Genomic DNA, 12,457 nt, shown 5'->3' with positions numbered 1-12,457 from the left:
TTTGATATAATGCCACATTAACACCATATAACTGTAACGTTTTGAATAGCTTCTCTCTCTTGGCACCTTGTCATATGCCTTTTCCAGATCTACAAAACTTAAATACAGATCTTTGTTATATTACCAAGATTTCTCAACTATCTGTCGTAAAGTGAAAATCCGATCCTGGAAGCCTCTCTTTGAACTGAATTCAGCTTGTTCTTCACCAAATGAAATAACTCTGCAATTCTCACATTGTTTTATTTCCATTTTTCTTTTTATATGAGTAATATGAGCTCTACTCCAGTCATCTGGAATTCAACCCTCTGTCCAAACCTTCTGAACTATGCAGTGCAGCCACACTATAAGACTTTTATACCTCCATAATCAAATATTTCTAGTCGAATATTATCTACTCCTGCTGCCTTTCCACATTTCAGGCTTTTTCTACTTAAAGTATAGATATGTATTCCTGATTGAATGCCTGGTCAGTGTTTTTTTACCACTGTTTTATCATCACTGCTTGTTTCATTTAACAATTTTTTGAAGTAATTACTCTATACTTCAAAGATATCTTTTTCTCCTGTTTTCATATCACCTTTATCATCTCTAATTCCTTTTACAGCACTCTTTCCTCCATTCCTAAGCTTCTTCAACAACCTCCAGAATATTTTGCCACCTTCTTGATATTTATTTTCTATATTCTTGCCAAAGTCCTCCCATGACTTTTGTTTAGCTAGTTTTACACACTGTTTAGCTTTCTTACATTTGTTTCTGTATTCTGTAAGAGTAAAAGCTGACTTATTTGCCAGGAACTTTTGATATGCTTTCTTCTTTTCCTTCACTGCCTCTTTAACTTCCTGTGTCCACCAGGGAGTTCTGATTTTTCTATCCTTGCAAACCTCACAACGTGCCTCTCTGGCCGAATCAATCGGTGTTTTCTTCAAGGCTGCTTGCCACTGAATCTCCAAGGTTTGGTTCCTGTTCTCAAACTCTTTATTTTTTCTTCAATAATATTTGTGTATTTTAGTCTGCAGTTCACATCTGAGAGCTGCTCAACTTTTATTCGCTTTAAAAGATTCTTACATGTTCGTTTTTTTTTTTTTTTTCAACGCGAAATTCACTTTTATCCTGCTCAAGACTAAATGGTGATCACTTCTAATTACAAATCCTCTGTACACTTCAGTGTCCTGCACCAGGTGGGAAAATATCACTATCAACAATAACATAGTCAATGAGACTTTTCTTATTCCTTGCCTTTTCTCTCCATGTGAATTTGTGCACATTTTTATGTTGGAACATGGTGTTAGTAATAACCAGTCCATGTCCTGAGCAGAAATCCAACAGGTATTTGCCATTATTATTAGCTTTGCTCTTTTCTCCAAATTTTCCCAAAATATTTTTGTATGTCTGACAATCATTTCCTACTCTGCTATTTAGATCCCCAACAAGGACCAAACTTTTCCTTTTTCACTGTGTCAGATGCCTTCTCTAAAGCCTAAAAAAATTCTTCCACTTCGACCTTAGTAGAACCTTCTGTGTGACCATAGGCACAAATGAGTCTCATTGTCCAGTTCCCCATTCTGATATTTGGCCACATCACTCTACTTGTTATTGAATGCCATTCAAGAAGACTAGCCTTGTATTTAATGTTGAATACTATGGCTACTCCTACTTGATTGTCATTGCCCGAATGTAACATTTTGTACTTATTGCTCAGAAAGATCTCACCAGTTTTTGTCTTTTTTGTTTCAGTCACCCCTATTATGTTGATCTGGTACTTATCTAATTCCTCAGCTAGCTCCATTTCTTTGCCATTCAGGCTTCTTATGTTGATAGTACCAATCTTGAAATTTGGTGATTGAGTTAGGGTAGGTTTTAGGATTTGTTCCAGTAACTGACTTTTACTTTTTGCGGTTTGCCCTGGTTACCTCGCAATTGTTTAACCAGGGGATGCCGTAGCTGCCATGAAATTCTATCATGTTGTACCATCATTTGAAATTTTTGTTTAAGCCAATAAGAATACAATTTGGTCAGCTAAATCCCAAATTGCCAGCCCATCCTCGTCCGTTCAGTATCCAGGTAGATACTTAACAGGATGCACCAAGAGAAGATAAGGATTGGACATTAGGTCAGAAGTCCTGGTCAGGTCTCTGCATTCCTTTAAAGGCTATGTGGAGGTCTCCTCTCAGTTGTATAGTTTTGACTCTTGAGCACTCCGAGGTGTGACTAATAATAATAATTTCAAGACTCATAGACCTCGATTTCACCTTCTATAACTTCAGCTGCAGGTGAGATGTTACTAATTCAGTATTTTTACCTGCCAATACATGCCAAATTTGATATATTAAATCCAATTATAAAAGAAATATAATCCTTTGATAATAAGCAAGAAATGGCAAAAACAGTTTTTCTGCTCTCTCTCTCTCTCTCCCCCCCATTTCACAGCTATCTCTACAGGTTGCATTATTCATCGAATTTAAACCAAATATAGAATAAAGTTTTTTTTTTTTTTTTTACTTCATTGCTCAAAGTTCCTAGAAGTCTATCACAATTGGATAACAAAGAAACTGGGACATGAAAAAACTAAAGGCCTGCAGATTCTGCTACAAAGCTATATCGTTGAACTGTTTTTACTCAATAATTAAAATTAATCTTATAACTAGATTAAAACTAACAATTAATTCTTACAAATAATGAAATTAAAACGTATAATTCAAGAATAAGCATGATAGCTGGGGCGTGTTGTATGTGGCCCTCCATCGATAAGTCCCTGACTTCCTGGATGAGTCTCTCTTAATAACATCCATCTATCTATATATGTGTGTGTGCATGCATGCACACACAACTACTGGGAGGACAGAAGGTTGAGTGTAACACAGAAGCAACAGCACACAGTATTTGTGTGTGTTTTCTTTGTTCTAATCGGAATTAATAGAGGGTTACTGAACCAGTGAAACACTATCAGGTTCCTGGGCAGTGCTCGATATATTAAGTAATATGATATCAAAGCAAATAATGTTGATCAAAGATTTGCATTTCCCCCCCCTCTGCCAAAACTAAACAGTTTCAGGGCTAGCATCTTTTTTTTCCTGTTTGAGATAAAATTACTGATAGATTTATTTTAACAATATGCATTGCAAATTTTGTATCCTTATGAATACATCACTCAGTATTAATAACCACTATTAATCACATAAGATTGGGAAATAATCAAAATTTAAATCTGATTATTTCAAGTTGATATTTAATAGGATTTACTGTACCGGTAATGTTTATTTAGTTCGCAATTAATATGTAATTAAATAAAAATGCATAAAAAAAAAGCTTACCCCCTCTGTAGTGCGATACTGAAGTGCTTGTTGAAATGCAATTCCAGATAGCAACTGATGGGCAACAGCTATAAAACAAAACAAAACAAAAAAAAAAAAAAACCATAAGAATAGATAAAAAAAATAAGCTAGTGAAAGTTTATTTTTCACTTGGTTAGAGTATAATAAATTTAGCTTAATTCTTTATCCAAGTGTGAGCAAACAAAGTTTGCGCCTGAAAGTATCTTCAGGGGTAAGGTGGGACAACACCAGGACGCTCCTTGCAAAGGTGGAGCAAGCTACCAACACTCCTATCTCAGTATCTCCCATAATGCAAAACACATCTCCTTGCGGATATGTCTAATGTTATGCATTAAGGGAAGGGCCACTAACCAGACTAGTTTCAACCTTTATTAAGGTCTCTTCAGTAGGAGCCAAGCCCAAGTGGAGATACCAGGCAGAAGCATTAGCAGGTCATCTCTACCTATAGGAGTTGCCAAATGGTGTGCCACCCTTTTTTTAATAAATTACTCTGGATTTAGAGAAAAATGTTGAAAGTTTATTTTTTGCTTGGTTACAGTATAATAAATTTAGTTTAATCCTTTATCCAAGTGTGAGCAAACAAAGTTTGCGCCTGAAAGTATCTTCAGGACTGGGGTAAGGTGGCACAACACCAGGGCACTCCTTGCAAAGGTGGAGTAAGCTACCAACACTCCTATCTCAGTATCTCCCATAATGTAAAACACATCTCCTGGATAAAGGATTAAACTAAATTTATTATACTCTAACCAAGTGAAAAATAAACTTTCAACATCTTTCTCTAAATCCAGGGTAATTTATTAAAAAAGGGTGGCACACCATTTGGCAACTCCTATAGGTAGAGATGACCTGCTAATGCTTCTGCCTTGTATCTCCACTTGGGCTTGGCTCCCACTGAAGAGACCTCAATAAAGGTCGAAACGAGTCTGGTTAGTGGCCCTTCCCTTATGGGAGATACTGAGATAGGAGTGTTGATCGCTTGCTCCCCCTTTGCAAGGAGTGCCCTGGTGTTGTTACCACCTTACCCCAGTCCTGAAGATACTTTCAGGTGCAAACTTTGTTTGCTCACACTTGGATAAAGGATTAAACTAAATTTATTATAAGCTAATGAAGTTGTGTTAAGAGCAACCAAACCTTTTTCTGGATGCCACATTTATCAAAATAAAAGACAGTCAGTTCCAACAGTAACTTACCATAGTATACACATTTACTATATCCTACTGAAAATCATTGGGGCAAAGAAAGTTTTCTCTAGTGAATTTCTTTTATTGAAGTCCTTAATAACAATGTAATTTTTAAAAGAAATTCATTACATCTCGTTAGACTAAAGAAATAGTCTAACGAGTTTAATAAAGTGAAACTAACTATATATCTTTCAGGTTTATGATGCTAACCATAAGATACTTGCTAAATGGAAAACTACGTGTTTAAAATTAATATCCATTACAATGAGCATCCATTATTATTTATAAAAACTTGCCCATTTAACCAATTCACTACCCAAAAACAATTTTCTTGGCAGTTCTGACCATTCACTTAGAGAAACTTCTGCTATATAATCGAAGTCTCCTACAGATTGATCCCTTAAAAAAAACTTGCAGTAAAACTATTCGTATAAGCAAATAACAAATGTATATTTCAAAGATATACAGGTTGTTGTTAAAGAGCATCTAACCCAAAGTACAAAATAACTTTTCAAAACTGAAACAGTATAAACACAATGAACATTTCTAAGAAAATCTAGCAGCTGCAAAATTTTAAGAATACGAGATGAAGCACTATTTCTTTCAAAACAGATAAAAATCAAAGCGATATAGAACACTTCAGTAAGGATATCCTAATCTATATAAACAATGCAAAGTATGAAAACTTGTGTGAAGAAAGATAATCATTTCAATATTCTGCACTTCAGTATTTAATAATACAAACTTTAATAAATAAATCATGGGTAGATAGTAATAAATGCAGTTCTGCAAAACCTAAACAGTGATTCAAATTTAAATAATGATAAGATTCTGATTGTCTTAAAGCAAAAAAAGTCCCCAGAAACCCCTATATGAGAAAGATCCTAGCTTGTTATATTTTCTCCAATAATTCTCCTTAATCTTTTTTTTTTCATGAATTCTCCAATTTATTCTCCCACACCATTCTAGCGTGCGAGTTTTGAATTCTGCAATGTAGTCATTGAAACTTTCACAGATATTTCAGCTAATAATTGTCCTTAGTATTAATGAATAAGTGCGATTTTTTTTGTGTAAATTGTAAGCCTTAATTGAAGTTCTTTGTCATGCATGCTAAGATAGATATAGAGAATCTAAGTAATTAGTGCTCAGTCATTAGCAATTGCAGATTAATTATTAAGAGTAAATTCATAGAATGTACAATGTTTCAATTAAATTAAATGTTTTGTTTCTTTTGTTTAACTGATGACTTGCCTGATTTTCTTCTCTGTTGCACTTGCTCATAAAATACGAACCACAGCAGGAGATAAATTTTTGAGAGGCTACAACTGCAACGTAACTCTTAGTGACATAAGATTGCATGCTAAACTTGTTCTGGTTCCTTGATTCTACGCTATCTGTTAATCTAGGATTCGAGGTGGCGCAGTGAAAAATAAATTTTCCCTGAATCCGAAAAAAGAATCAGAACCAGTGTGAGACAAAGGAATAGGTATCTGCCATTAATATCTCCTTTGTCCCACAAACCTGTTAGATCCTGAATGCAGAGCTTTACAAGTAAATTCTTTATTCAGGATTTAACATGACAAACAATTACTTATTAAGGAGATATCTGCACATCGGCTAATAATTATAAAGTGTTGTTTTATGTCTTGTAATAATGTATAGTCCATGTGTGCAATACAGTGAGAGTTATTGCTAGGTTATTTGTAATACCCAAGTAAGCTGTCTAGTACTTTGCGAAATTCCGAGAAAAGTTTATAATAGTAATCCGGAATAATCGTGTATAATCGGTACGAGCCGAGCGAAGCGATGGAGGCTATACCTACACGGAAATATGATGTCAGAGCGCCTACCTAGAATAATGTAACCGGACAGGTTAGCGAGAGTGTAGGATCACCCAAGGGACATGAACGATGGGGTTCGTGGGTGAAAACCGCATTGAATAGAGGGCACCCGAATAGGGCGATTAAAAGACGAAGCACGCCGTTTTAAGAGGCCTTTTGATTTTCGAGTGCAGGATTCGAGTTTTGGGGTGAGTTGGTCGGAGGATTCGTGAGAGAGCGGTGGGTCTTCTACGGTAATGACGGACGGCAGGTTCTTTTCTTGAGAATGCTTGAAGATTTTCAAGCAGAGCTGATCGCGATATGACGGACCATGTGGAATCGAGCCTTAGCAGAATGTCCCATTGGAGAAAGTTTCCTGCGGAGCGGTAGACAGCACGCAACAGTCGGAAACGATTAGAAGAAAAAGCGTAGTACATCGCCAGGCGCAAAGACAGCCGAAGAATATGCAGTACGGTAATCCAGACCTACATGAGATGGCGGCATGAAATCTGAAAGGATTCGGTAATGCAAGAGTTTTCTTTCTATGTTAAAAATTTGTTTAGAAGAACAAGAAATTTGTGTGTGTTGTAACTAAAGGACACTAGTAGAGAACTTTTAGTGAGAATTTGACTGAATTAATTAAGCCTTTGTGGAACAAAGAAGAGTTGTTAAATAGGCAGTGATTTGTGAATGGCTAGACTTGCTTAAATGAAATTTAGAATTAAGGTAATCATTGATAGAGTATTAATGAAAGTGTTCAATAAGTATTCTGTGAGTAATTTGTGAAAGGAGTTATATAGTAGTAGTATTATGCTTAAACCTAATCCTTTCATAATTGAAGGATTTAATTTGTTCCGATTCATTGTGATTTAGTATAACCCTTAACTTAGAGTAAATTTTGATCCATTGAGCATTTAAACTTAAATAACTGTAAAATATTTTATGTTTTTCCAATAAACATGCTTTGTACCTTATACCTGATTAGGAATTCAAACCACCACTTATGAAATTGAACCTTTTTGGCGGGAAGGAATTTAGATATAATTGTTTAAATCGAGATTCGGTCTACGACTGCTAACTGAATCTGCACAGCGCTAGCATGAGATAAATTATTGTGTGTATCCTTTTACGTTTTGAATTATTTCTCTGAACAAGAGTCTCTTCTGTTATGGGATATTGGCTGGCGCAGCAAAATATAAATTTTGCCAATATCCGAAGAGGAAATAAATCTGAATTAGTATTTTAGGAGCATGACAATAGATTAGAAGGAGAGTTATTATAGAGGTAGAATAAGATATAATACAGAGTGAGATAGTGACATAACAATAGAGTAGCTGGTAGGACTTTGATTGTACACAGTTTTGAATAAGTAAAAGGACAGATTCTAGATACAGTAAATTAATGTATAATAAGATTGAACTTACGAAATCGAAATAACATTATATGAAAGTAAGGATATAACAGCTGACGAATTACAGAGTTATAACAAACCACTAGCATCGTTCTTGTAAGTATATATCGGCCAAGAGAGACATTGAAGAGATTTAAGATTGAAGATAAAGTTTTAGCAAAATTAAGAATAATCATGAGGTAAAAATAAGAGAATATAAGGTATAAAATATAGAGTAAATAATAAGAATAAATTAAGAGAAGATAAAATTTTACAAAAGGCTATGAAGCCATTGAAATATGTTTGTTAAATGAATTTTCTCCATCCAGCCTGTTTGGCAGAATGAAAAAAATAATCGCATCACTGTAAGAAAGACTTATATACCTTCAGCTGAAAACATTCTATAAAAATGCCACACTTCCTAGATGGATTCAAACCCAAGCTTTCTAACTAAAGGAAAACACAATATTCTCACAATGCTACAGAGATGCTTTTATGAAAGCCTTCATTCTTTAAATAGGAAAATCAGACAGCAATTTTACTTGAGCTACTCATAACAAGTCAAATGATCATATAAACAGTGTTGGCAGGCTGACAATTTAAAGAAATTAATCTTACTTCTCAAATGTGTGATTTATTCACCAAAACTTCACAAAACAGACATGCCCCTCAGTTAGTATGAATTGTTTGACCTACCTCTTAACCACGAAGGCTCAATTAGCCCAGAACTTGAATCTATCCAAGTCATCCTGCAAGACTGACATCTTCTGCATTCACTATCGCCCTACCCAACTTTGCATCATCAGCGAACAAATGAACTGTTCCACTTAGATCCTTCCCTATATCATTAATGAACAGATTAAACAGCAGTGGTCCAAGAACAGAACCCTGGGGCACACCACTAGTCACAGGCTGTCTTTTGGACTCTACTCCTGAATAAACTACTCTTTGATATCTCTCTATCAACAACCCACCTAGCCATCTCACCAACCCTATATCCATTCCCATATGTTGTAGTTTATGGATTAGAATTCCATGTGGTATCCTGTCAAACGCCTTTGCCAGGTCCAGCAGTATCACCATTTCCCTTATCAAGTTCAGCCGTCACCTTGTTATAAAACTTGAGCAAGTTACTGAGGCATGATCTACCCTTCACAAACCCATGCTGTCCCCTGTACAGTATCTCATTTTCATCAATCCATTCCTGTATTTTTCCCTTGACTACTTTCTCCAAGACCTTGACAACGACTCCTGATATGCTCATCGGTCGGTAATTTGCAACCACAGTCTTGGATCCTCCTTTATGCAGTGAAACTATTTTCCCCTCTTTCCACACCTTCGGGACTAAACCAGCCCCGAGACTCAGATTAAACAAATGGTCAAGGGCACTGATAATTCCTTAGCCACTTCCCGCAAGACCCGTGCCAGTATACCAGCCAATCCCACAGATGTATTCACATTAAGGTTCTATAACAGACTATTCACCTCCACTTCATTCATCACAATTCCCATATAAACTAATGGTTCCTTCATTTTTTCAATGTCACCACCTGGATGATATACTTTTGCAAAGTGTGCGCTCAGTAACTCCACTATATCGATTGATTCAGTGACCTCCTTACCATCGTCATTCCTTAAAATCATTTTGCCATGTACAGTTTTTTTCTTGCTTGCAGCATATTAAAAGAACTGTTTGGGATTCTCTTTTGCTTGCATAGCTAGTTTACTTTCATAATCTGCTTTTGCTTTTTTTACTACACTCATTACCCTTCTGGCCTGCACTTTATACCGTTCGTGTGCCTGCAGGTCACCCCTTTCTTTCAATTCCCTCCACAGTTTTTTTTTTTTTTTTTGCAGGTCAAGCTTAATGGTGCTATTCATCCATTTAACCCCTACTTGTTTTACTATTCGGACCTTAGGTATACAATCAGCCATAACCTCCTGTAAATGCTCCTTGACCACTTCCCATGCTTCATCAACGTGCAGCCCTTGCAGTTGTACATGTCATGGCACTGATCCAAGCAATCTCCTAAGCTTGTCATACTTGCCAGCACGGTAATTCCACATATACCATGTCTTAATCGAAAATTCCACACCTTTAGCCACCTCCCAGCTGAAGATGTTATGATCACTCTCACCAATAGGTGGCAACATGGTCATATTCATTACAGTCAAATTCTCAGATGCTATTACCAGGTCAAGCACTCTCACACCCCTAATATTTTCAATTACATGCTGTCTCAGATAGTTATCCCTTAATAATTGAATAAAATCTATTTCCTTCCTCACATGTGTCCTCTCCTCCTTCCAATCAATGTTACCATAGTTGAAATCCCCCATAATAATTACCCTCCTTCCACTCATTTCATCAATTTGTTTATGCATACTATCTCCACCATCTATTCCATCACCTGGTCTATAGCAACACCCAACTGTATATTTTATTCTGCCAGTCTCAATCTCACACCAAACAGCCTCAAATGAGCTGCTTTCACTATCCTGCGATACAACTTCAATTCTCCTTGGCTGCAGTTCATCAGCTATCATCAATAATACCCCTGCCCCCATTTTATTCTTTCTGTCCCTCCTAAACACACTATAACCTACACATTCTATCTGACTAACTATATCATCTTCCGTCAGCCATGTTTCACTAATGCCAATAACCTGTGGACAGGAAGAGCCAATCAAGGCCAAAAATGCTTCCTTTTTGTTCCTAATACTCCTGGCATCAGTATACATGAAATGCAGTGATCCCTTTGTCCCACCCCCTATCTTGATGCGTTATTCTAAATGTCCCATTTCCATTTTTTGTCCTGAGTGCTGGTTCAGGCTCGTTATATACATTCTTACACTCAACTGTCCCACTGATGTCTGCTATTTCCACTCCCCCCCCCCATCCTTGGTAGTTCTTGTTTCCCTGGTTCTGCACATCCATTTTCACTTCATTCAGCAACACTTTTTCTAGTCTCCGCACATCAAGTACATTCAAATGCAGGCCATCCATCTTGTATAAGTCCTTTCGCCCATCAAACTCATTCCACACCACACTGTCTGTATAACCTACACATAATGTCATTTGCAATTTTGGCCCTCCTTCTAAACTCCTCTCTGTCATATTGTGGCAACAGACTCACCATTCTAAGTCGGTCACTCTTTTCTTTTGCTACCTTTAACAATACTTTCAAGTCCTCTCTCATAAAAAATTTACCACGTTTCGATTCATTTGTACCTGCCACAATTATTAATTCTTTCACTCTGTTTTTGCACTCTAATACTCTCACTTACATCCTTAAATTTCGCACCCGGTAAGTACGATTTAGTTACACTCCCATCTATCACTCCTCTTAATAACGAGTCACCATACAACACTCTTTCCTTCATTTCAGAAACTCCCCCACTCTTATGCTGTTTATTTACGTTAGCCGAATCACTCTGGAAAGAGTTTTGCAGGTGCTTTAATTGCCGCTGCGCATTTTGTATCACTGCACGCAATCTAGCGATCTCACTTTCTACAAATAATTACTCATTTTTTTTTTTTTATCATTCAAACCATTTTCTCTTTCTGTATAGTTGCTTTCACTCTTTCTTAGATCACCGCTCTCATTGCCATCTCATACATCGCAATTCCCTATCAAGCCACTATTTTCACTCACATTCTGGCTTTCTTCAACCATAACTGTCCCACAACCTGACACATACTTCAACTCCTCACTTTGCTTACTTTCTGCACATTCTCCCACCACTATCACTTTCAATCCAAATTCCAGCCTTATTCGGGAATGCATACATCCACACACACATCACATTGGACAAACTCTCTCACATTATAGTTTTTGAACAATGATGTCGTATTTTTAGACACCATTATCTTACGTCGCATTGGCACCATATTCAAATCTATGAAATGTATCGTTAAATACTAAATTAAATGACGGAATTCACACCAAAATCACACAGACACAACAAGCTACCAAAATTAGACAATATTACGTTATGATTTTAGCCTAAATTCTAATTTTCACTCAAAATTATACTTAGATTTTGGGAGCTCTCTGAAAACATGACCAACTGTCTAGACCTCTAGCGGGCTCATATCTTTTAAAGCGAATAAAAGTTGAGCAGCTCTCAGATGTTAACTGTAGACTAAAATAAACAAAGATTATTGAAGAAAAAATGAAAGAGTTTGAGAACAGGAATCAAATCTTGGAGATTCAGTGGCAAACTCTGAAGAAAACATTGATTGATTCTGCCAGAGAGGCATGTGTTGAGGTTGTCTGCAAGGATAAAAAAATCAGAACTCCCTGGTGGACACAGGAAGTTAAAGAGGCAGTGAAGGAAAAGAAGAAAGCATATCAAAAGTTCTTGGCAAATAAGTCAGCTTGTGCTCTTAGAGAATACAGAGACAAATGTAAGAAAGCTAAACAATGTGTAAAACTAGCTAAACAAAAGTCACGGGAGGACTTTGGCATGAACATAGAAAATAAATATCAAGAAGGTGGTAAGATATTCTGGAGGTTGTTGAAGAAGCTTAAAAATAGAATGCTGTAAAAGGAGTTAGAGATGATAAAGGTGACATGAAAATGGGAGAAAAAGATATCCTTGAAGTATGGAGTAATTACTTTGAAAAACTGCTAAATGAAACAAGCAGTGATGACAGCACAGTGATAAAAAACACTAAACAGGCATGCAGTCAGGAATACATATCCATACTTGAAGTAGAAAAAGCCATCA

General features: G+C 36.4%; 1 protein-coding gene across 1 annotated transcript in view; it reads right to left on the bottom strand.

The window, feature by feature from the left end:
• Positions 1 to 12,457, bottom strand: part of LOC150102723 (transcription initiation factor IIA subunit 1-like) — a 204,589-nt gene that overhangs the window by 129,326 nt on the left and 62,806 nt on the right. The window contains exon 4 of the mRNA XM_090399213.1: positions 3,312 to 3,379. Within this exon, the coding sequence (XP_090255339.1) occupies positions 3,312 to 3,379 (68 nt within the window). The remainder of the gene's footprint in view (positions 1 to 3,311; positions 3,380 to 12,457) is intronic.

The sequence above is a fragment of the Typopeltis vanoorti genome, chromosome 10, assembly GCF_054136105.1.
Source record: "Typopeltis vanoorti isolate ZY-2024b chromosome 10, IOZ_Tvanoo_1.0, whole genome shotgun sequence".
NCBI lineage: Eukaryota > Metazoa > Arthropoda > Arachnida > Uropygi > Thelyphonidae > Typopeltis > Typopeltis vanoorti.
The sequence above is the reverse complement of the archived record's forward strand: the minus strand, read 5'-3'. Positions and strand labels throughout refer to the sequence as shown.